This window comes from Aquarana catesbeiana, linkage group LG01, assembly GCF_042186555.1.
Source record: "Aquarana catesbeiana isolate 2022-GZ linkage group LG01, ASM4218655v1, whole genome shotgun sequence".
NCBI classification, from domain to species: Eukaryota; Metazoa; Chordata; class Amphibia; order Anura; family Ranidae; genus Aquarana; species Aquarana catesbeiana.
In genome coordinates, this window is record NC_133324.1 from 925,245,216 (window position 1) to 925,272,267 (window position 27,052).

General features: G+C 44.6%; 1 protein-coding gene across 5 annotated transcripts in view; it reads left to right on the forward strand.

Annotated features, from left to right (window-relative positions):
* SLC4A11 (solute carrier family 4 member 11) overlaps positions 1-25,094 on the forward strand; it is a 229,399-nt gene extending 204,305 nt beyond the window's left edge. For all 5 annotated transcript variants that reach the window (XM_073611028.1, XM_073611030.1, XM_073611029.1 and 2 more), the window contains 5 exons: positions 450-618; positions 4,673-4,846; positions 9,339-9,534; positions 21,630-21,799; positions 22,954-25,094. In XM_073611028.1, the coding sequence (XP_073467129.1) occupies positions 450-618; positions 4,673-4,846; positions 9,339-9,534; positions 21,630-21,799; positions 22,954-23,017 (773 nt within the window). In that variant the 3' untranslated portion in view covers positions 23,018-25,094. The remainder of the gene's footprint in view (positions 1-449; positions 619-4,672; positions 4,847-9,338; positions 9,535-21,629; positions 21,800-22,953) is intronic.
* The last annotated feature ends 1,958 nt before the right edge of the window (positions 25,095-27,052 follow it).

The window sequence follows — 27,052 nt, forward strand, 5'->3', positions numbered from 1 at the left end:
CAATTTATTGTCTTGGAGTCCTTGTGTTGAGCTATGCAGAGCAATCTTTCACTTCCCAGAAGATGGGCTTTAAGGTTACAGGATGAAAATTCTCTTTAATCATCTCCGTCTCTGACTTTGCCTACAAAAGATATTAGTTTATTGCTGGGTACAAAGAAAGGTCTACTGCAGTAACCTTTAGCAGCCAATCAGAAAAGCCATTGTTTGCCCACGCTGATCCACCGTTAGTAGTAATAATAATAAAAAATGATTTATAAACAGCTGCGGTGGCTTACAAGCTCATCTTTGCTCTTTGCATAGTGCAGAGGTGTTGTCCACAAGACAACACCTCTGAATTTTAGCTGTTTGTTTAAATATTTAGTGATAAACCCAGCCTAATTGAATGACACATTTTCTTTTTTTTTTTTTTTTGCCCCTGATTAAACTTTTTTTTTTTTTTTTTTTTTCAGTTGCCAAGTTTAATTACATCCCAACGGAGAGTATGTTTGTCCTGGCTCCAATTGGATCGCTGTCAATGGGCTCCATCACCAGTGCTATGGGCCTTGGGTTCCTCCTGTCCATGCTCTTCTTTATAGAGCAGAACATTGTGGCTTCTCTTACCAATGCCCCAGAAAATAGGTAAGCATCTGGCTTCTCTGTGGATGCAGTATGGCTCATTATTTATAGCTGGATTACGTCTCCCCATTCATCCCCATCTATTCCTCCCTATCCATCAATTCTTTCCCATCCACCCATTTCTCCCCATCCACCTATCCATTCTATCCCTATCCATCTATTCCTCTCCATCCATTCATCTCTATCCATTCCTCCCCATCCATCCCTATGCACGCCTCTCTATCCATCCATTCATCGCTGTCCATTCCTTCCCATCCATCCTATCGGTCCACTCCATCTATTCATCCCTATATTTCCATTCCACTCCATCCATCCCTATACATTCCTCCCCATCCATCCCTACCCATTCCTTCCCATCCATTCATCCCTATCTTTCCATTCCTCCCCATCTATCCATCCATTCTTCTATCCCTATGCATTCCTCCCCATGTACGCATCCATTCTTCTATCCCTATCCATTCCTTCCTCCCCATCCCTATCCCTTCCTCCCCATCCATCCCTATCCCTTCCTCCCCATCCATCCCTATCCCTTCCTCCCCATCCATCCCTATCCCTTCCTCCCCATCCATCCCTATCCATTCCTCCCATCCATCCCTATCCATTCCTTCCCATCCATTCATCCCTATCTTTCCATTCCTCCCCCATCTATCCATCCATTCTTCTATCCCTATGCATTCCTCCCCATGTACGCATCCATTCTTCTATCCCTATCCATTCCTTCCTCCCATCCCTATCCATTCCTCCCCACCCATCCCTATCCCTTCCTCCCCACCCATCCCTATCCATTCCTCCCCACCCATCCCTATCCATTCCTCCCCACCCATCCCTATCTATTCCTCCCCACCCATCCCTATCCATTCCTCCCTATCCATTCCTCCCTATCCATTCCTCCCTATCCATTCCTCCCCATCCATTCCTCCCTAATTATTCCTTCCCATCCATTCTATCCATCCATTCTTCTATCTCTATCCATCCATTCTTCCCCATCCATCCCTATCCCTTCCTCCCCATCCATCCCTATCCATTTTCTCCCCATCCCTTCCTCCCCATCCCTTCCTCCCCATCCCTTCCTCCCCATCCCTTCCTCCCCATCCCTTCCTCCCCATCCCTTCCTCCCCATCCCTTCCTCCCCATCCCTTCTTCCCCATCCCTTCCTATCCATTCCTCCCTATCCATTTCTCCCCATGCATTTCTCCCCATCCCTTCCTCCCCATCCCTTCCTCCCCATCCCTTCCTCCCCATCCCTTCCTCCCATCCATCCCTATCCCTTCCTCCCTATGCATTCCTCCCCATGCATTCCTCCCCATCCCTTCCTCCTCCCAATCTACCCATCCATTCTTCTATCCCTATCCATTCCTTCCTCCCCATCCATCCCTATCCATCCCTATCCATTCCTCCCCATCCATCCCTATCCCTTCCTCCCCATCCATCCCTATCCCTTCCTCCCCATCCATCCCTATCCCTTCCTCCCCATCCATCCCTATCCCTTCCTCCCCATCCATCCCTATCCCTTCCTCCCCATCCATCCCTATCCCTTCCTCGCCATCCATCCCTAGCTATTCCTCCCCATCCATCCCTATCCCCCTTCCTCCCCATCCATTCCTATCCCCTTCCTCCCCATCCATTCCTTTCCCCCTTCCTCCCCATCCATTCCTATCCCCCTTCCTCTCCATCCATTCATCCCCATCCCTTCCTCCCCATCCATTCATCTCCATCCCTTCCTCCCCATCCATTCATCTCCATCCATTCATCTCCATCCCTTCCTCCCCATCCCTTCCTCCCCATCCCTTCCTCCCCATCCCTTCCTCCCCATCCCTTCCTCCCCATCCCTTCCTCCCCATCCATTCATCCCCATCCCTTCCTCCCCTATCCATTCCTCCCCATCCATCCCTATCCATTCCTCCCCATCCATCCCTATCCATTCCTCCCCATCCATCCCTATCCCTTCCTCCCCATCCATCCCTATCCCTTCCTCCCCATCCATCCCTAACCCCCTTCCTCCCCATCCATCCCTATCCCCCTTCCTCCCCATCCATCCCTATCCCCATCCATCCCTATCCCCATCCATTCATCCCCATCCCTTCCTCCCCATCCATTCCTCCCCATCCATTCATCTCCATCCCTTCCTCCCCATCCATTCATCCCCATCCCTTCCTCCCCATCCATCCATCCCTATCCATTCCTCCCCATCCATCCCTATCCATTCCTCCCCATCCATCCCTATCCATTCCTCCCCACCCATCCCTATCCATTCCTCCCCACCCATCCCTATCCATTCCTCCCCACCCATCCCTATCCATTCCTCCCCACCCATCCCTATCCATTCCTCCCCACCCATCCCTATCCATTCCTCCCCACCCATCCCTATCCATTCCTCCCCACCCATCCCTATCCATTCCTCCCCACCCATCCCTATCCATTCCTCCCCACCCATCTATCCATTCCTCCCCACCCATCCCTATCCATTCCTCCCTATCCATTCCTCCCTATCCATTCCTCCCCATCCCTTCCTCCCCATCCCTTCCTCCCTATCCATTCCTTCCCATCCATTCTATCCACCCATTCTTCTATCCCTATCCATCCATTCCTCCCCATCCATCCCTATCCCTTCCTCCTCATCCATCCCTATCCATTTTCTCCCCATCCCTTCCTCCCCATCCCTTCCTCCCCATCCCTTCCTCCCCATCCCTTCCTCCCCATCCCTTCCTCCCCATCCATCCCTATCCATTCCTTCCTCCCCATCCATTCATCTCCATCCCTTCCTCCCCATCCATTCATCCCCATCCATTCATCCCCATCCATTCATCCCCATCCCTTCCTCCCCATCCATTCCTCCCCATCCATTCCTCCCCATCCATCCCTATCCATTCCTCCCCATCCATCCCTATCCATTCCTCCCCATCCATCCCTATCCCTTCCTCCCCATCCATCCCTATCCCCCTTCCTCCCCATCCATCCCTATCCCCCTTCCTCCCCATCCATCCCTATCCCCATCCCTTCCTCCCCATCCCTTCATCTCCATCCCTTCCTCCCCATCCATTCCTCCCCATCCATTCATCTCCATCCCTTCCTCCCCATCCATTCATCTCCATCCCTTCCTCCCCATCCATTCATCCCCATCCCTTCCTCCCCATCCATCCATCCCTATCCATTCCTCCCCATCCATCCCTATCCATTCCTCCCCATCCATCCCTATCCCTTCCTCCCCATCCATCCCTAACCCCCTTCCTCCCAATCCATCCCTATCCCCCTTCCTCCCCATCCCTTCCTCCCCATCCCTTCCTCCCCATCCCTTCCTCCCCATCCCTTCCTCCCCATCCCTTCCTCCCCATCCATCCCTATCCCCCTTCCTCCCCATCCATCCCTATCCCCCTTCCTCCCCATCCATCCCTATCCCCCTTCCTCCCCATCCATCCCTATCCCCCTTCCTCTCCATCCATCCCTATCCCCCTTCCTCCCCATCCATTCATCCCTATCTTTCTGTTCCTCCCCATCTATCCATCCATTCTTCTATCCCTATCCATCCCTTCCTCCCCATCCATGCCTATGCCTTTCCATTCCTCTTCACCCCTTTCCATTCCTCCGTATCCATCCTCCCAAATCAATCCTTTTTTATTTTTTGCTTCCTTCTCCCCATTTGAGGAGATTTCCTGCCTCAGTGACACAACAGGAAGTTAGAGGTAATGTCAGCAAAGCTAGAGCAAATCCCCTCTCAGACAGTTGTCACCAGGACCGGCGTTCCTTTGAAAGAGGTCTCCTGTTTTGATGACAACTGTAAAATTTTGGATCGTTCTTCATGTTTTTTGTTTTTTTTTCCCCGTCACAATAGCGAACAAGACAAATAGAGAAGCCGAATACTGCCAATGGGGACACAGACCGCAATAAAAAAAAACTCACAGGGGTTCTAACCTTCCTATCCAAAGCAAAAAATAATATTGGCTATAAATAACATTTGATTGCACATTTCACTGGCCAGTGTAAGCTTTTTTTTTTTGGTTAGTCACATGAAATACATTGATGCATTGTAAGTAGTTCACCTTTCATTTTCTTCTTGCAGGTTGGTGAAAGGCACGGCGTATCACTGGGATCTCCTTCTTGTGGCACTGATTAACACAGGGCTATCTGTATTCGGCATGCCCTGGATCCATGCTGCCTTCCCACACTCCCCCATGCACGTTCGAGCTCTGGCTTACGTGGAGGAGAGAGTGGAGCATGGGCACATCTATGAGACGTAAGTTAGGGGGTTCCATTCAGCAAGAGAGTGAACTACAGTTTTATTTGTACATAGCATCCACTCTCATCGCTTAATTTTCTCTTTCCTAACACCTTTACTGTTCATGGAGGGCTGGATTAGAGGTCCCGACTTGGTTCCTTCTCACCTTGGAAGTTCAGGTGTTACCACCAACTGAAGGTTGTTTCCATTATTCTGTTGTGTTTTCCATAATCTGAATTAAATTGAAAACCCAACAAGAAGAGTGGGAACCCCTAATACCTGCCACCACTTGTATGCAGACACAGAGATGTCATCCCTGGACCAATAGCAGAATACCATGTAGACCACTAAAAACAGTTAAAATACATATATATATATATATATATATATATATATATATATATATATATATAGACTGTTTCATCAGTCCAGGATTGAGTATCTGGAGTTCAGCCAGTCTTGTGTTTGAAGCAACCCTGCAGACAGCATAGTCCTGTCCTAGTCCTCTTTGCTGACCATACCACACTGCACTTAAAGGAGAAGTACAGCCAAAAATCATTTGGCTGTACCCCTCCTGTGGATCACAGGTGTGCAGTTCGTTCTGTGACCCGTTTTCAGCTCTGCTGACGTCAGAGCCGGGCCAGGCTATGGCAAGATTGCGACAATGGAGTCGGGATCTTCCCACGTGCCTGGACCGGCAACCGGTTCAGCCTCACAGCGAGCCACTGAGAGCCTATGCCGGACACTCCATAGCCCAGCACTGCAGTGTGTGTGGAGGTGGGGCCAGAGCAGACAGCAGTGACTGGCAGTCACCAGCTCTCTGCTTGAGGAGCCCTGAGAACCGAGCGATCGGCGGTGTTTGATTGCTAAGTTCTCCGTCTTAGGGCCAGTGGTGGACAGATGCAGCATTGAACCAATGCTGCATCCACATAGTTGAGTATGATTCTAAAAAAATAAAAATAAAACATACTTCTTTTAAGCATTACAGCTTGATCCAGAACCTGCCTGGGCCAGTGAGTGGACAGTGAAGGAGAAGCAGTACAGTAAAGAGGTCCCCCTGTGTGCTCCTTCCTTTATGCTTTTTTCTGCTGTGCATATGTCTGATATTAACTGACCCTCCTTGTGCTCCCCTCCCCTATTTTCGGCCCCTCGGAGCCCCAGGTAACGGTGCTGTGTAAACTTTTGGTCATTCTGGGTCAGAGTTTACATAGTGTTAAAACCCAACCCCCTCTGCCTCCAGAGGACCCCCTTGAGGCCCACACCAAGCAGTAGGTTCATTTTTATTTATTTTTTCTCCCCTTTTTCTGAAGTCTTCTGGCCAGTTATATGACACGCTGGGTTCTTTCTCTTTGCTCTTCTAGTGGGGAGGGCCCTGGCAAAGAGAGCACTGACATGATCATATCAACACAGCTCTCTGCATCTATGCAGGGAGTGGTACTCGAAGGGCGGAGCCATGACACCCCACACTCAGTCTAATTGTCATTCAACCCAAAAGACCAAGGACGTCTTGTGGGGAACAACAGATACTGCAGTTTTGAAGCCGAATGTGCAGGAGGAAATTTGAAAAGGATAGCCTGGAGTTAGGCTTTAAGGACCCTTTTCCATGTTGCATTGAAGAAAGCTTGAGGGAGCACAAGGTGAATAGGTATCTTCAGCATAGGAGAAAGGCTATCCAGCAAATTTGGTATTTTGGTGTGAATGGGCCAAATACAGATTTGCTGTAATAATCCAATTTCTGCCAAAACTGATGAATCAGTTTTTGGTGGACTGACCCTTTAAGAGGTTCCTGAGAATTAAAAACAGATGGCACCCTGACAAAAAGACATTGGTATACGTTAGCAGGTTCATTTGTAGTCCTGGTCAAAATTCTCCTGTTACAAGGTTCAAGGATGTTGCAGTATTGTTAGGCTCCCCATATTATGTAACCGGACACGTATTTTGTCTGGCTGCAGAACCTTGTCCATTCACCATGTACGGTAACCAAAGAATAGGGATCTTATGGCTGGTGCATTGTGTCACTCTGCTGGTGATTTTCAGGTTTTCTGTGGGTGAAACAAGCAGCCGACAAGCAGGAACGGGAGGTCCCCATTGTGTTGTCTGGAATGAAGGATTTAAAGCCAGTTGGCTGATCTCTACCTCCTCGGAGCTGCTGGAAAAACAAACACAAGCTCATACTCGTACCGCCAACATGCTGAGCGACTCCTGTTCATCACTTTCTAAATAGTTATAGGTTCTAAAGGCGCAAGGTTTTCTACCTTCATGCTGCAAGTCAGAAAGAGCTTGACTCATTACCTTGCTGGTGGACGTGCAGCATTATCTAGCCCCTCCAGGCTTACTGTGCCTGGGCAAGGGCTCTCGGGAAGTGAAACTCTGGGGACATATCTATGTCAGTAGAAACAGAGCTCCAACCAGCTGCTCCTGCAAGAATGTTGCAAGCCTGGTGATGTTGTCAAAGGGAGTAATAAAACCTGACTCTGGCTACAGCAATAAGGGGAAAGAAAAAGTTAGACGGGGTTTGGCAACCCATCAATCACAATCTACCTGGTAACGCCGGAAACCTAAACAGGAGTGGGGGGGAGGGCATTTACTGGAATGGATCCAGTGTATTTTCCTCCTGCAGGAGCTGAAAGCTGATTTCTCCCCCTCTCCCTCCCACCAGCATTCAGCTGCTGCAGGCGGGAAATAAAGGGGAACAGTTCCTGTAAATGTTGCCACCACTTCCCCTCCTGTCCAGGTTCCCTTTCCTTCTGCGGTCCAGGCCCCCCTGTGTGCTCCTCTGGTGTTTACTATGCTTCCGTTTGTGAATGAACAGTGGGAGACTGTACAGAGCTCTTCCTGTTCATTCATTCTGTGCAACTGAGGCTGTCGAGAAGGAGATTAAAGACTGTGTCCTCAATCGCCTTTCTCTGTCTCATTAGTGAGACATCAGAAGTCTATTCAGGCCCCTGATATTTCACCAAAGCCCTCCAACAGGGCTGCTAAAAAAAAAAAAAACTGTAAAAAATAAAAAACTAACACAATCCACTGCCCTACTGACTCCAATCTCTGCCCTACTAAAACTGTCCACCGCCCTGCTGACTGACATTGTCCCCTTTAAGTTAGGCTAAGTTTATCACGTTACAGTGAAATTTGTTTATTATATTTTTCTAACTTTTCCTTACTATTTGTGTTAGGCCTTGCTAGTTGCTTAAAAAAAAGGTGCCCAATCCCAATGATCTTTGATCTGTTTCATGTTGTCTAGATAGATTTCCACCTCTCAAAGGTTGCCTACTACTGGTTTGCTGATGTATTGGACATGTTAAAGTAGAGCTAAAGCCAAAAATGTTTTGCAGTTTTGCATATAGGCAGTAAGAAATAGACTGGGTATTTAACCATTCCCTATCAGGTCCCACTGGGGATATTTCTTTATACTTCCCATCCTGGAAGTACAACAGGAAGTGAGAAAATTCACCCAAGGTGAGAAGAATTGTGCTGCAAGTTGTCATCAGAATAGGTGCTCACATTGGAAGATTTCTCTTAACTTTTTGTTTAGTTGAAAAAAAAATTTTTAAACACTTCAAAAAAAGCAAAAAAAAAAAAATCTACAAAGGTTTTAACGCTTGCACACGGCGTTATATTGACTTTTTAGATATACTTTAACACTAAAGACTTGTGGAATAGGAAGTCTCTGAGGATAAGTAGTGCCAATCCTTGCCTGAGCCACTTCACTGAATACATGATATGACAGGTTGGCTCTGGCAGACCCAGAAACCACTTTGGTGTGTTGTCACGTAATTGAAAAGGTGTAACCAGTCAGCCAGTCTGCTGGTACTTATCTCGTGTTCTGTCCTGTGCTTGAGATTCAGTAAAATTCTCTGACTTTAGAATAGCTGGAGCTGCTGTGGATCAAACATGCCAGCCAAATAAATATCCAACCATTAGCGCTTACAGTGTGAAACATTCAACTGGGCTCGCTCTGTAGTGTTGAAGACGGTTCATAGATTCTCCAAGCCATCTTTAGCTCTGAGTGTCAAGAAGATACTCCAAAATTTATCATACACACAGATTGCACAGACTCTATAATTACCGGTAAGTCACAGTGGTATGTACCAAGGCAGATGGTAATTGTCCAAGAACAGAATGGGAGGTGTGAAAGTTGTGAAACCACCATGCTGTGGTTACATCCCATTTGGTGTCAAAGTCTGCATAGGTGTCAATCATCCTATTCACATGGTTGAAGATGAGAACCCTGTTCTTGGACAATCCAACATATGCCTTAACATGATGATTAAATTAAGTTGTCTGTGCTACCTGTGTGGATACAAATGATGCAATAAGTTCTAATCGCTCATTAGAACTGAAGAATTTGTTAGGATAAGCTGCAAAACATATTCATCATTACAGAATAAGTCCAGTTGACGTGACTAACTACTACTAGCTACACTGCGACCTAGATAAATGAGAACCTTCAGACCTCCAGAAATTCTTTTTGTCTCCCAGCCCTCACTTACATGTTCTTTGTCCATCCCAGGATTGTCAGCGTGAAGGAGACTCGGTTGACGTCGCTTGTGGCCAACGTGTTGGTGGGCCTCTCCCTTTTCCTCCTGCCTCTTCCGCTGCAGTGGATCCCCAAACCAGTCCTGTATGGGCTTTTCCTGTACATCGCCCTGACCTCCATTGACGGCAGCCAACTTTTCGAACGGGTGGCGCTACTGTTGAAAGAACAGGTAGGTGGAGGGCCACACGTGGGGAAGGAAGTTCTACAGGTATAGAACCAGCATTTCCCCAGGAAATGGCCTTATTGTGTATATCAGTCACATCGTGCACATCAAAGGACACCATTGTCTAATGAGCAGGTCGTTACTTATGACTGCATGTATATCACAGAGCTGTGACCTTCCTGTCTGGGTGAAAGGAGCAGAGACAGCTTAGTGTCGAACAGCATGATATGTATATGTTGTGTCACTGCTGTGTACAATCTAGAAACTGTATCAGCGCTGATCGCGTTCTGTGTGCTGTATTAGTTATGTTTACAAGTTTTTTTCATTTTGATTCAAAGAGAACTAGTCCACTTTCACCTTGATTTAAATTGGGTTAGGCAAACTTTGGCCCTTCAGCTGTTGCATAAGTGCAAGTCCCCTCACGGTTCTCCAAATGTTGCGTAACTACAAGTCCCACCATGCCTCATTGTGAGGGAGTCATGCATGTGGCTTTTAGTCTTGCAATGCCTCATGGGTCTTTCTTGACAACTGAAGGGCGTGAGTTTGCCTACCTCTAATTTTAAATCCTATAGTTAATTCTTTATATTCGGTTGGAACTACATAATATAATAATACACATTTTGGTAAGTAAATGTGAGACCTTTTTAGATGAAGATATACATTACATGGTCCAATGTCTGTGGACACCTGACCATCTTTATGAACTTGTTGGACATCCCATTATAAAACCATGGGTATAATATAGCATTTGGCCCTCTTTACAGCTATAAGAGCCTCCACCCCCCTCCATGAAATATTGGAATGTGTGCTTGGGAATTTGTGTCCATTCAACCAAAAGGGTGGTGCGAGGTCCTCTACTGATGGATGAGGCCTGGCTTGCAGTCAGCGTTTCAATTCCATTTACACATCTTATCTGCCCATTGTACAACGTTTTTATGGAATAAAGATAATTGCTTTTGACATTGGAGTGCCATCATCCTTATTTTTTTGGCTAAGCATGCCTTTATGTTGCTGGCTTTGTGCACTGGGCCACAGTAATACTGGAACAGAAAAGGACCCTGTCCAAAGTGTTACTACACGGTTGGAAAAGCACAATTGTCTAAAGCAGCCTTTCATAGCCATTTCACCATGGAGGAGACCCTGCTAAAAACAAATTTGTATACAAATTGTGGCAATGTAACCCAAACCACATTGGTGGTAGGCATTCCTCTTATGCTTTTGGTCAGTTGAAAGCATGCCCCTTAGATTGGTCGTCAGTGGGAGGAATGCCCCTTAAATTGGTGGTCAGTGGAAAGCATGCCCCTTACATTGGTGGTCAGTGGAAAGCATGCCCCTTACATTGGTGGTCAGTGGAAAGCATGCCCCTTACATTGGTGGTCAGTGGAAAGCATGCCCCTTACATTGGTGGTCAGTGGAAAGAATGCCCCTTACATTGGTGGTCAGTTGAAAGAATGCTCCTTACATTGGTGGTCAGTGGAAAGCATGTCCCTTAGATTGGTGGTCAGTGGAAAGCATGTCCCTTAGATTGGTGGTCAGTGGAATGCATGCCCCTTAGATTGGTGGTCAGTGGAAAGTATGCACCTCCGATTGGTGGTCAGTGAAAAGCAGGCCCCTTAGATTGGTGGTCAGTGGAAAGCATTCCCCCTCGATTGGTGGTCAGTGGGAGAAATGCCCCTTAGATTGGTGGTCAGTGGGAAGAATGCCCCTTAGATTGGTGGTCAGTGGGAAGAATGCCCCTTAGATTGGTGGTCAGTGGAATGCATGCCCCTTAGATTGGTGGTCAGTGGAAAGTATGCACCTCCGATTGGTGGTCAGTGAAAAGCAGGCCCCTTAGATTGGTGGTCAGTGGAAAGCATTCCCCCTCGATTGGTGGTCAGTGGGAGAAATGCCCCTTAGATTGGTGGTCAGTGGGAAGAATGCCCCTTAGATTGGTGGTCAGTGGGAAGAATGCCCCTTAGATTGGTGGTCAGTGGGAAGAATGCCCCTTAGATTGGTGGTCAGTGGGAAGAATGCCCCTTAGATTGGTGGTCAGTGGGAAGAATGCACTCCTTTAGCGGAAGCGAACATGATCGTTGGTGCCAGTGGTTACTCAACTAACAAAAGAGAGGATAAGCTCCGCTGGTCCTGTGGTGTTAGCCTTGCCAAGTGGTATTGGTGCCAGAACTCTGCAGGTACCATCAGCTGGGAGTTTAAACTACCACAGCTCAAGGAACCCATAGCAATCTCTGGAGCAAGCCTAGGGTTCCACAGAACCCTAGGTTGACAAGGCTGCTTAAATTGTATGCCAGTAGAAAAGTACTCCCTTGCATTGATGGGAGACAAATCAGCTACTGCTCCAGAAACCCCTAGCAACCTCTGGAGAAACTCTAGGTTTAAGAAAGCCTGGTATAAAATGCCCTTGGATGTTGTAGCAAAGTACACTTCACTGGAAATGTGGTATCCACATCCTTTTAGCCATATTTTGTTTTCAGGCAGATTTGCAACCATCTTAAATCAAAAGATTGGCCCCTGATTGGCCATTCGGCTGCCGTCTAAACGATCAATCGGGCAGTTTACAAAAGCTGCTGCTCCTGATGTAAGCAGCTCCACTCATTTCATCCCCTCTGCTTTCACTTTATGGTGAACGCTCCCCCAAGGGGAAGATTGCTGTCAAGGAAAGCGGTTTCACGGGCTAATTTTTCTGACTAATAAAGGCAACATCGGACTCTTTATGGTTTATCTTAATCTTTTTAGTTTGTACTGTAAATGCTTATTTATCTTTATGTTGTCTGCTGTTATTGGACAAGAAGTCTTAAGTTGGCCATTGATGGATAGAATTTACAACAAAAATTCTTAGGAAAAGTCTTAGAAAAATTGGTACGAAAATTCTCAGGACCTTTTGAATATTGTTTGAAAGATTTGGTTTGCTTTTAACATCTGATTTTGGAATGAGTGGACTTTACCAAAGGAAAACCACATACAGTGTCAGAAATTAATTTGTTCTAAAAAACATTTCCATCCTGCTCCTTCGAATTTTCTCATCACTGCAGTCGAAAACGAACATCGATTTTTACCCACTAATGATTAGAAAAGCATGAAAACTTTCTTAAAACATTCTGAGCATTTTTGTTCGACATTCTACCCATCTATGGCCAAATTCACTTTATAAAGTTGAAATTGGTAAAACTTGAGTTGTTCACTTGAAGGAAATTTTGAGGCTGCCATTGTTGACTTTTCCCTTGTAAAAATGCCGGCCTCCTGGCTATTGTGGTGAACTGGCTTGTATATTTTGAATTGCTGACCTGGAGTATGCCTATAGGACAGCGGTCACCAACCAGTGGTCCATTGACCACTGATGGTCCACGAGAAAATTTTGGTGGAACCCTGAAGTTCTGCTGTAAATCAACATTGTGGCAGATGTATACCACCCAAAGTTGTTCCCAGTGTTCTCAATGCACGTTGACAGTCAATACGGTCCGCATGCATTGATATCGGATGCCTCCTCTGTAGTTCCGACTCTTGTGAACGCAAAGGGAGGCATCGGTAATAGTGCAGAGAGCAGGGGGTGAAGAAGATGGAGGGGACTTCCAATGGCAGCGCTGATCACTGATGGGGGGGCATAGTAGGGTAGAGAGCTGGATCATTGTGTGTATAAGGCATGTATAATTCATGTTGGTGGTCTGCGGGATTTAAAATTGTTAGTTTAGTGGTCCGAAAGGTTGGCGATTACTGCTATAGAAGCTTTTAATTGGAATCTGCTTTACTAAACGCCAAAGATGTTCCAGGCGATGAGTTTTGAAGGCAGAGAAATGTATTTTAATTGCAGCATATACTCTGTGTATGTGTGTATGTATGTATGTATGTGTGTGTATATATGTGTGTATATATATATATATATATATATATATATATATATATATATATATATATATATATATATATATATATATATATATATATATATATATATATATATATATATATATATATATAATGTGTGTGTGTGTATATATATATATATATATATATATATATATATATATATATATATATATATATATTATAATTTTTTTAAATACTATATTACCATAAGTATTGGGACACCTGCCTTTATGCACGCATGAACTTTAATGGCATCCGAGTCTTAGTCCATGGGGTTCAATATTGAGTTGGCCCACCCTTTACAGCTATAACAGTTTCAACTCTTCTGGGAAGGCTGTCCACAAGGTTTAGGAATGTGTCTATGGGAATGTTTGACCTTTCTTCCAGAAGTGCATTTGTGAGGTCAGGCGCTGATGTTGGATGAGAAGGCCTGGCTCACAGTCTCCTCTTTAAGTCATCCCAAAGGTGTTCTATCGGGTTGAGGTCAGGATTCAGTGCAGGCCAGTCAAGTTCCTCCACCCCAAACTCGCTCATCCATGTCTTTATGGACCTTGCTTTGTGCACTGGTGTACAGTCATGTTGGAACAGGAAGGGGCCATCCCCAAACTGTTCCCACAAATCTGGGAGCATGAAATTGTCCAAAATGTCTTGTTATTCTGATGCCTGAAGAGTTCCCTTCACTGGAACTAAGGGGCCAAGCCCAACCCCTGAAAAGCAACCCCACACCATAATCCCCCCTCCACCAAATGATTTGGACCAGTGCACAAAGCAAGATCCATAAAGATATGGATGAGCGAGTTTGGGGTGGGGGAACTCGACTGGCCTGCACCTCAACCTGACAGAACACCTTTGGGATGAATTAGAGCAGAGACTGTGAGCCAGGCCTTCTCGTCCAACATCAGTGCCTGACCTCACAAATGCGCTTCTGGAAGAATGGTCAAACATTCCCATAGACACACTACTAGACCTTGTGCACAGCCTTCCAAGAAGAGCTGAAGCTCTTATAGATGCAAAGGGTGGACCAACTCAATATTGAACCCTACGGACTAAAGGGCCGTACACATGATGCGAAAATCGAATGGAAAAATTTGAGTGATGAGCTGTCTGACGATTTTCAGATCGATAGTACAATGTTTTCGACAGCCGATTTCGCTTTTTCGTCAGACAAAAGCTGGATGCGCAGACTATAAAATTTTTGTAGGATGTGAACTCAACGTCCGATTTTCGGATGGAAAAAATCGTAAGAGCAAGACTAGGCATGCTCAGAAATGAAAGAATATATTCAAAACGATTCAACACATTACGTCATTTCTGTTGTATGAAAATTTTCATATTGTGAGTAAATGCTTCACTTTCGACCTGAGACTAGCATGCAACTAAAAACGGACGTTCGGTCGTCCGAAAATCTAAGTGTGTGTACGAGGCTTTAGACTGGGATGCCATTAAAGTTCATGTGCGTGTAAAGTCAGGTGTCTCAAGACTTTTGGCATAATAGGGTATATTCGGGTTTATCTTGCTGTCCGTTCACCTTAATCCCCCCCGCACAGCAGCATTTTAGGTGGGTAGAGGGAAGGTCGGCACTAGAAGCCAGTTGGGCAGTGCTTCAGTGCACATGTTCTAATGCAGAACTTGTTGATGGGAGTAGAGCGCAAACTGAGCAGAGAGACCACCTCATCAGCATGCTTCTGCTCCTACATTGTCCATTTAGCAGCCATGGGGTGCTGCTGCTAGAGAGGAGGCCAATGACCTGGCGATGCTCCATCCCTGGGAAACAAAACCAACTGGACAGCATTGCAAATCCTTTTGGTGGTTTTGACGGATTCATCTTTTTTTTTTTTTTCTGAACTGCACATTTAGCTGCTTGCTAATAGTTCAGCTTTAATCCATTAAGAAGTGTATTGATTGCCTTTGGGCTGCTGTGTAATCAGAATGTCACAACTGTCTGGAGTTTCCTGGCTGCCTGTTCCCTGGAATCCTCTTGCTCACTCTCTACATTTTGCTGTGTCACTATTTGGCTCACCTCCAGTTCCAGTCCTCCAGAAGGGAAGTCACATGGCTGACTGTAGTCATAAATCTTATCTGATAGCACACTTCTCATCCCTTTTTTTATTTATTTATTTATTTATTTTTTTTAACTGTTCTGCAGCTTAACTCTCCGCTGACCGCTGCAATGCTCCTCTAATTCATTGCTAAATCTAGACACCACACCCTGCAGCAAACAAAAGCAACCAGTAAAACAATGCAGGTTGCATAGATCTACTGCAATGTTTCTCAACTCCAGTCCTCAACAGGTCATGTTTTCAGGATTTCCCGCAGATGAAACGGCTGTGGTAATCACCTAAGGCGGTGAAACTGATCAAATCCCCTGTGCAAAATAATGGGACACCTGAAAACAGGATCTGGTGGGGTAGGGTGACCACATTTCCAAACTTCCATTTAGGGACACCCCCCAATAAAAAAAAAGATGTTTTTTTTTATACCTTTTTTTTATGCCCTTTTTTTTCTCTTCGCATCTTTAGCTCAGAGGTGTTCATGCTGGGACCTGTAGTCTTTCACTTTTGGGGGAGGGGTCACATTACCCAAAAGTGAAGGACTACAAATCCCAGTGTCACTATTCTCCCTGAAATGGAGGTTTTGAAATTTGAAAGAATTCTCTATTCCTGTCTAAATTCTGTTGCCATCTGGAGTGACGTCTGGCCGTCTAGCCACGCCTTTCTATTTCCTGTAGCGAATCCCAGAGTCTCTGCCCGTTTCAGGAAGCCCTGTGGAAACAGAGTGCTCAGATGTGCTGCACCGACACACACAAACACACACACACAAACACACACACACACACAAACACACAAACACACAAACACACACACACACACACACACACACACACACACACACAAACACACACACAAAAACACACACAAACACACACACAAAAACACACACAAAAACACACACAAACAAACACACACACAAACACACACACACGCACACACACACACAAAAAAACACACACACACACACAAAAACACACACACACACACACACAAAAACACACACACACACACACACACACAAAAACACACACACACACACACAAACACACACACACACAAACACACAAACACACACACAAACACACACAAACACAAACACACAAACACAAACACAAACAAACACAAACACACACACAAACACACACACACACACAAACACACACACAAACACACACACACAAACACACACACACACACAAACACACACACAAACACACACACAAACACACACACAAACACACACACAAACACACACACACACAAACACACACACACAAACACACACACACACACAAACACACACACACACACAAACACACACAAACACACACACAAACACACACACAAACACACACACACAAACACACACACACACACAAACACACACACAAACACACACACAAACACACACACAAACACACACACAAACACACACACACACAAACACACACACACAAACACACACACACACACAAACACACACACACACACAAACACACACAAACACACACACACACACACACACACACACACAAACACACACACACAAACACACACAAACACACACACACAAACACACACAAACAAACACACACAAACAAACACACACAAACAAACACACACACACACACACAAACACACACACACAAACACACACACACACAGACCATATTTTTCAGAGGCTTATATTGGGGGTTTTATTCATACCAATTAATTACCAGCAGTTAGACTCTGGGCTTCTTTCTTGTTCTGACACCAGAACGAGAAATGAGAGTGTCAGAGTCACCAGGACAGGAAGCCACTGTACGCCATAAACCTGACACGTTTAAAGTGGTTGTAAACCCTTCCATATACCCAGTGCAGTGACTGGCCTCTGGCAGGGCTGCTAAGGCAGTTCAGCCAGCCCTCCTGTACTGCGCCCGGACCCCATCAGTTCAACAAGGGGGGCCCGGGCACCTGCTGAGCAGGAGGTCTGGCTGTACTGTCTTATTGCAGACTCCGATCCTCTTCTGCCTCCCCCTGCAGCGCTGCCAGTTTCTCCTCTTCTTACTCCCTCTGGTTGCACTGCAGGGGGTTCTAGCACATGCACCCTTTTCCCCCCACAGCGCCTCTGGATTCCCTCCTCTCCTGCTAGAAGCTCCTGCAGGCACACAGGGGGATGTCTTAGGATGGAGAGCGGGGGAATGGGCCGGTAAATGTCATTCGCTTGTCCCTTCCATTCCTGTGAGCGATCGGTACTAATCACTCCTGTGTCCATTCATCACTGAAACATAGTAAACTGTGTTTACTATGCTTCAGTTTGTGAATGAGCAGGAAACCTCTGAGTGATTCCTATTCATTCATCTGTGCTGCTGAGGATACAGAGAAAGTGACTAGTAAACTTATGTCCTGTCACTTTTGCGCCAGGTAAAGGGGTCCCTGTCAGGTAGGCTGTACGGCGTGATTTCTAACAGCAGCCCTGGCCTCAGATGGTGCACAGAGATTAAACAAATCCTCCTATGTCAGTTGTACCTGTGTATCTACAGCCGTCTTTCCCCCTATATCTATTCAACGTGCAGAACTTACACAGGATTTCTCAGCTCTGGAAATCAGGGGGCGGGGGGGGGCTGAAGTTACTCTGCAGAGCTCAGCGAGGAGGGCTGAGAGCTGATTGGAGGAAAGGGACACACTCCCCCTCCACACAGCGCACAGTAACAGAGCCTGAGGCTATCAATCAGGTGGAGCTCCCTCCCCTGTCACCATTTTTCTCTTGGTGTCAGGAAGACTTGGCAGAAGTGACTTGTGCTGACAGCAGAGGGAGTGAAGCAGCAGACAGAAATGACACTTGGTGCTCTGGAGTGAGACAAGTACACACTATAGAGGGATATGCTTTGTTCATATTTCATGTCTGAGGCTTACAACCACTTTAAGTCTTCCATATCTTTAATAATTAAACCGTCGTGGTTACAATAATTTAGGACTGAACATAATTAGGCTCAGTTATGAATTGGTTGTCCATCGCCAATGGAATTGAGAATTCTAGATGGGATAGTGTGATTTCCAGTGATCCATTGTTGGTTGTGCTGGCCTTGCTGGGGGGTGCGGAGTCCCAGGGTCGTGGGTTGGTGTAGACCCCATGGAGGGTCGGATGTGCCGGCATTTATTCAGAACGTCTTTCTGTGGACTGCGACATTGCTGCATCAGCACTAAGAGCCCCCAGATAAAACCAGCCTTGGTAATTGCTCATTTATTTCCTGCTGGGCTGTCGGGTTATTAGTCAAAGGCCTGACCTCCCCTCCATCTCTGTACATGGGTGAGGGAGGGAGCAGAAGTGTAGCGCACTTGTTAACCCCTATGTGGAAAGTATTGCTGAAGCTCAGAGCATAGATTTCACTCTGTGAATAGCAGGAGAACATTAAAGCGGTCCTTCACCCTAACGTCTAAGTGATGTTACCCTTGACCCCTCGCTCTCTTAGTTGGACATTAATAATCATTTTTTATTTATTTTTTTGGCAACATTTATTCTCGCCTTGCTGATTATTGCCGTTTTTTCTTTTTGTTTTCCTCCTGCACATGTGCAGGAGGAAAAAAGCCCTGCAGCACATCTGAGCACACGTGAATTTTACCCAAACCCTACGGGGGTTTTCCACGCATTGCAAAAAAAGTCAGCTATTGGGCATTTCCCAAGACGTTGCCATCTTTGCACATCCGCAGGAAATCACACATGGCGGTGGGCACTTGTGCCGAAGGGCTATTCCAGGACCTAAAGTCTGGGCAGAGCCCTTTGGAATATCTGCACTATAATGGTGATGCCAGGCCGGGGGGGTCGGTATTGAATGGGACTGAAGTTCCCCTTTAAAGCCTGTTTCACGCTGAAAAAATGCAACATGCTATACTTTTCTGCGCTGCACTGCAATGGTGTGAACTCTGCCCATAGGATATCCTGGATTTTGGACTGTCTATGCAATTGGAGTGCAGTCCACAATGCATCCAACTGCATTCCACTGCGTTTGGTGTAAAAGGGCCCTAATAATTAGAGGTAAAAAAAAAAACGTAACACACTACCATGCATTGCTGTGGGCTGTACTAGACAAAATGGTGCAGACGCAATTTTTGGTCCATTGTGGTGTGTTGGGCATCCCATTACCCTTAATGCAGCATGTATTAGTGCACATGTATTTAAAGTGGATGTAAACCCTCCATATACCCAGTGAAGTGAACAGCCTCAGATGATACACAGAGGTTAAACAAATCTCCCTACATAAGTTTTACTTGGTTTAGAAAGTGAAGGTCTTGTTAGCATTTTCTCTTCCTGATTCACCTGTGGGTGTGGATTCTTGCTATACACTGTGAGACAGCTGATTGGAGGAAAGGCACACACCCCCTCCCCACACATCCAGAGCTTGACTGTGACTAGTTCAGCTTTGTACTAATCTATTTATAGCTCCCTCCCTGACACAAATTTTAGACTGTTTTTTTTTTCACATCAGAACTTGTCAGGAATTATCAGGCTGATAACAGAAGAACAGAGCAGGAGAAAGCTACGGGACTTAGTGCTTTGAAGAGAGATAAGAAAACACTGCAGATATATGTGCCCAGCTCAAATTTTTTTGAATCGGGTTTACATCCACTTTAACCACTTCCATACCGGGCCTATTCTGGCACTCCTCTCCTACATGTAAAAATCATCTTTTTTTTTTTTTTTGCTAGAAAATTTACTCAGAACCCCCAAACATTATATATTTTTTAGCAGACACCCTAGGGCAGAGTGGATGAGCATCATGGGAAATGTAGTTCCAAAACATCTGGGGTGCCAAGGTTCGCCATCACTGCCCTAGGGAATAAAATGGCGGTCGTTGCCCCCTTTTTATCGCGTGCGGTATTTGCGCAACATTTTTTTAAAATTGCGCACACTCAGGGAATGATGCCAAACTTCGGTACTTAAAAATCTTCATAGGCGACGCTTACATTTTTTTTTACAGGTTACATGTTTAGAGTTAGAGGAGGTCCAGTGCTAGAATTGTTGCTCGTGCTCTAACGCACGCGTCGATACCTCACGTGTGGTTTAAACAGCGTTTACATAAGTGGGCGGGACTTGCGTGTGCGTTCGCTTCTGAGCGTGAGCTACCAGGGACAGGGGCATTTTTTAAAACATTTTTTTTTTTTTTACTTTTACTCTTTCTTTTACATTTTTTTTTATCACTTTTATTCCTATTACAAGGAATGTAAACATCCCTTGTAATAGGAATCGTTCGTGACAGATCCTCTTTATGGAGAGATGCGGGGCCAATAAGACCCCACATCTCACCTCCAGGCTGGAAAGCATGAGATCAGAAAAAAAAATCCATGATCTCATGCTCACCAGCCGCGATCGTGGCTTTGTTTACATCCGCGCCTGGGACGTGACGTCATAACGTCGCGCCTGGGCCTCCGACAATCATAGTGATAACTATGGTCTATGGATAACCATCTGGTTGCCGGAAATCTCTATGGTCGCCATCGGGCGGCGGACGATTCTATCTCGAGCACCCCGATAGCACGGCAGAGCCCGGAGAAGCACCGGATGGCAGCGGTGGCTCCCGTCGCCTGCAAGAACAATCAAGCGGTGGAACTGCCGATATGATCATTCTTATAGTGCACAGAATTGCCGACTGAAAATAAGGATATCTGAATGATGCCTGTATCTGCACCCATCATTCGGATATTCCCACTGAAAGTCCATAACGTCATATGACGTCCTTGGGCTGGAAGTGGTTAATGTACCACAGTGGACCTGAGTGGTGTGAATGGGCTCTCGGATGTGGTGTTTTCTTTTTTTTTTTTTTTTTTTTTTTTTATCATTTGAGAATGAATTGCATCACAGTACTAGCTGCTACAAAGGTGGAATGTGCCTTGTTTTAGAGCTCTTCTACTGTTTATTTATACTTGAAGGCTGTTGACTTTTTAAAAGTCTTTTGCTGCTTTTAGTTTCTAAAACACGTCAACATTTGTGAATAGGGACACAAATAATGCAGAAAACAACCTTTTTAATAATGTAATTTTTTACATTCCTATCTAATGCCAAACTGTATTTGTTCAACTGCCCCCACACATGCCAAGCAATGCTCATGTATTTCATGCCGCTAAATCTCAAGGCCATTCAGCTTATTGGTGTCGGGTTGTGTTGTACTACATAAATGATGTCACTGTGTTCTGTGTTTTTTCCTGCAGACGGCGTACCCTCCGACCCATTACATCAGACGAGTCCCTCAGAGGAAGATTCACTACTTCACCGGCCTCCAGGTCCTCCAGCTTGTCATCTTATGTGGCTTTGGCATGTCACCTCTCCCTTATATGAAGATGATTTTCCCTTTGATTATGATTGGAATGATTCCCATCAGGTAATTTCTTTTTATCCCCAAGGTGCCAGGACATTTGTAGAAGGGACAATGAGAGAGATATTAGGTGATCTCTATTTAAAAGAAAAAATAAAATAAAGAAAATCTGTGATGAGATGCCCTAAAATTACTATATATATATATATATATAGTATATGTGTGTGTTTTTCTCTGTGTGTGTGTGTGTGTGTGTATATATATATATATATATATATATATATATATATATATATATATATATATATATATATATATATATATATATATATATATAATTTATATTTAGTATGTATGCAAACGTTTTAGGCAGGTGAGGAAGATCCTGTCCATTAGGAATGCTTTCATAAATAGAAGTGTTAATAGTTTATTTTTTAGCAAATTTTTTTAGCAAATAAATGATTAGAAGAGAAATCCAAATCAATATTTGGTGTGACCACTCTTTGCCTTCAGAACAGCATCAATTCTTCAGTTCCAGACTCCATAATGCTGAGATCAGGGCTCAGTGGTGTCCAAACCATCACTTCCAGGACCCCTTGTTCTTCTTTACACTGAAGATAGTTCTTGACATTGGCTTTATGTTTGGGGTCGTTTGTCCTGCTGCAGAATACATTTTGAGGCCAATCACACCACTCCCTGATGGTATGGCATGATGGCTAAGTATCTGCCTGTAGGCACCAGGATCAATGGTGTCCTCAGTTCTGAGTAATACACAGTGCTGGAGGTGCCATGTGAGTGCCAGGGGCCATGAACTAGGCAGAGACAGAAAATGCAGTTAAAATTGCCCCTTTTAGTGTAATAGTAAAAATAATACAGATAAGGAACATAGTCAAAAACAGAAGCCAGTGTTAGGAAGCCAGTACTGGTAATCGGACGAGCCAGGATCAGGAAGCCAGGAGTCAGTGTTGTCAGAAGCCAAAGATCAGGATCAGGAACCAGAAGAAAAGTCAGCCTGGCAAAGTCATAACAGGAACAAAGCAGAGACACACTGGAGATGTTGACCAGGTGAAGGCATGGAGGGAATGAGCAAGGAAGTTTAAATGTGTGTGTGTGTGTGTTTATATGTGTGTATATATATATATATATATATATATAATATATATTAAAGTGTGTGTATATGTACATATGAACGTTTTTGGTTTTTGCTTTTCTGTCCTCAGATACAACCTACTACCCAAGATTATTGAGTCAAAATATCTGGACGCCATGGACGCCGAACATTAGAAAGACGGCGCTCTCCCCGGAATGTGCGCTGTTCTTGTTCTCTGACCGAAGAATTGTAGGGCTTTTATGATTACGGTTTCGATTTGCGTTACTTTTGAAAACTGACCAAAGTGGACACCAAGCTGGGCGAGTCTTCATTTCTCTAACTGGAATACCCCAAAGACGCTCCTCCATGCTTGTCACTGTGCTCTGGATCTGAACGTTCATGATGATATCGATGATGGTTTTTTCTTTTTTTTTTTTTTTTTTTAAATCGTTTCTGTCTCCGATGAACCAGATACTGCATTCCTAGGATTACAGACATCCTGGACAGGATGGGGAGGGGGCCAAATATATATATTAATATTTTTTGTCTTATGAACCTTGCAATACTTTTAAAAAAAAAAAGGAACTTTTGAACTGAGCTGGCTCTGCTGGGGCAGACAAGGGGCTCAACTCCAGAGAATCAGTGTGATAGACCTGTTTTCAACTTTTTTTTTTTTTTTTAATATCGAGCTGAAAAATAAAGGACTCAACTGTTGTGTCACTGCTTAAAGCAATGGCTTTGTCTACAGATCAACCAAAAGTGTTCCTCCGCTTTGTAGCCCTGGAATTTAAGCTATTTTAACCTGTTTGACCTTTTTTCCGTTTTTTTTTTTTAATTAGAAATGTTGAATTGGCATTGTGAATTTTGCACAGGCATTATGCACAAATTCACTCAGATACCAGCACTTTTATGTGTTATATATATGTGCGACTGCAAGTGTGTATGTGCGTATGTATGTATGTGTCTTCACCGACCTCCATGTACATACATGCCTGACCATGCATCAAGAATGCATTTTTTTTTTATGTATAATGTTTATACGACACAAGTGGAAGGTGTCACGATAGGCTTTCAAGATGACCTCCTTGTGGACGGCCAAGCTTTACGATGGTGACGGGCGGGTGTTCACGTACTGTCCCCTAATCTGAGAAAAGCTGAAGAGTTTCGGGACGGATTATAGCATCAAAAAAAAATAATACATCGATGGACTGGACTGAGATGTTTGATCTTATCTGCTGCACTTTCCTATTAAAAATAAATAAATAACTACTTTAGGATTTGTAGAACTTGTGCAATATCTCCAGCCAAAGCCTAGGAGACCAGAGAAGATGCATCAATGTCATTGCCCCGTGTTGATCTCATCAGCGGTATCTCCATGCTTGAGTGATTACGACCTGTGTTTTTTTTTTTTTTTTTTATAATGTAATCTATGGTATTGAGAGATCAGACTGGTCCATACCATCTCACCAAAGATGTCTTGTTAGTCCACCACTCTTCAGCCTGGATGTTGAATTGATCTTCTGTCCCAGACCGATTATGGCAGCGGACTGCCCTCCAACAATTATGACTTTCTTGTATCTGATGTGAATTATGCATGATGATTGGCGGATGTTCTGTTGGGTTTAAGTTTTAAGAGAGAATATTTTTGTAAATACTTGTATGTCAGTTTAAGGTCAAAGATATATATATATATGATGTCTAGACAAATCCTCCTATTTTGTCAAAAGTTTTGATCTGTATTTTTTTTGTTTGCAGTGATGTTTTTGAATTTTTTGGTGGCTTTCCTTTTGCAGTGTAATCTTCTCAAGGCAGCAGTTGCCTTTTTTTTTTTATTTTTTATTATTGGGCGGAAAAACAATCTCTTCCCCCTGACATTGGGCATACTGCAGTCTATATGGATACTGAGTATCACTATAAGCACTTAACTGTAAAAAGCTAAAAAAAAAAAAAAAAAAAAAAAAACACCATAATTCGGGCTTAGCTACCCACACATTAAGAGCATTGATCAGGTGTAGTAACTTGTAGCAACCAATCAATAGTCATCTCTTCCTGGCCTTTATTCAGCAGAATAAACTCTGATTTGTTTTAGGGGTTACTGCACTTTAAAGTTATTTTAATAAGACTGTCTGTCCATAACTTCCATGCGCTGATTTTCGTACCTTTCTTCCCACCTAACTTAAAGTAGAACTATAGGCAAAACTTTTTTTCCCCCTTTTTGGAAGGGGGAGAGGATTTGTACTCATAGGGGGGCATTTAAGGGGCAGAGTGATTTTGGGGGGGGGGGGCGCATCTTAGTTTGGTGAGAGTTTTTGCTTAGGGGGTGTGTGTGCAAATTTTTTTTTGGGGGGGGGGGGGGGGGGGGGGGTTGCTGATGCGTGATGCCCACATGATGCCCTGGGCACTAGAGGACCTTGCTCCGGCACTACCCCATTTAAATATTTCCCCACTAACTTTTTTGGGGACAACCCAAAATTTGTGATTTTCTTTTACTTTCAATGATCATGGTAAACAGGACAAATAGAGAGGACAAATCTCCATATTGGGGGCCCAGACAGCAAACAAAACTGACCATTCTAATTCCTTTCCACTCTATCCAACACATAAAAAAAAAAGTTTTGCCTGTAGTTCTACTTTAACTGCAGAGCAGCTTTGGCATGGGATCTGGCTCCAGCCCTCTCTGTAGTTTGGCTCCTGTCAGAGCTGCCACCCCAGTTCCAAAAAGCAGGCAGTAAAATGAATACTGCTCGCTGTCCCAACACTTCAGCAAACCCCGTGGAGTGCCTGAACACCCCCAAATCCCAGGCTGCTTTGTAAATCAGCCAGGGATGGGCTAATAAGGGGGAAGAGGAAGGTAGGAATGAAGCCAATATTGGTTGCATTATATAGGTGCAGGTACGTAGGTGCTCTTCAGGGGAGCAAACCTGGGGTGTAGACACCTGGAAATGCTACTATTTTTGGAACATGCCAGTTTTGCTTTTCATGAGGGGCATATTGAGGTTCAGTGTGGGAAGAACATGGACAAAGTCCAATTTCGGTTGGATTGCATAAGCAGCACAGCGCTTTGCGGGTGTCCAAGTTCTCGGGTTATCCTACTGGCTTACCGCAGATTTGATGGTCCTTGTTATTGTCTACTAAATGCTGCAACTTGCCAGAATTACGTTGGTCTTTATAGTCAACCTTAAGATATATACTTAAGTGTATAGAGGAATACTACAGATCAGTGAACCATCCAGGCAGGATAATTAATGCCATCACTCCAAGTCCTGCAAGATGCTGATATGGCTTGGCTGCTTTTTAAAGCTCAGGTCTACCTCATTGACCCCTCGACCACCCTGTAATTGCCAACAGTGTTTGGACTCGTTACATAGTTGGGGAAAATTGGGTTGTTCATGGATGACCTTCAAAGGAACGCCTTCGATAAATCATGACCTCACTACACTACAGAATTTCATAGCACCTTTTTCTTCTCACACACTTGCATCCCACCAGCAATCCAATTCAGAACTCGCTCATTTGGAATCTGAATGTTTAATCTTAATTGTAGATTATATAGAGATGATGCACACATTTCTTGAAGACGCGTTTCAGAATGAGATCCCAACTTCACTACTTCATGATTGGCCACTTTGTGGAAGTTTAAGTGTAACAGAACTGCATATGCTCAATGTCAGGTGGGTCATGACTTCAATGTGCTGCTTTACGTCTAGTGTTTGCTGCGAGCGGGTTTATTCTGTAAATATTTGAGATGTCTGGAATCAAACTGAACAGAGCACCGAAGAAAAATTATATTAATAAACAATGGTTTGAAACAGTTCTTGACTGGTTTGGTGACTACTGGAATTTCGCCCAGGGCTTAATTGAAACCAGCACTGAAGCAATCGACCTCGAAATTTTATTGAGGTAATTTTGTAATAGTAATACACAAATGTACAAAAACCATGAAACCCTGACATTTCAGGGCCTCAGTGGACTATTTTTTCAAGGTGATAGATAGTTGACTGGTTATTGCTGGCTTTCTCCTTTACTGGTTATTTATGGTATTTACTTTTGGCCATGTACTCCTGACAAGGGAAACTAAAGGGTTTGGTGCTGGATGGATTTGCTGCAAACCAATTAAAACCTGACATTTCCTACCCTTCCCTCCACTCTATTAATTTATTGCTGATTGTGCCCAACCCACCATTGTGGAGATTTAACTCTCTTCCTGTCTGTTACCACATTGGAATAAA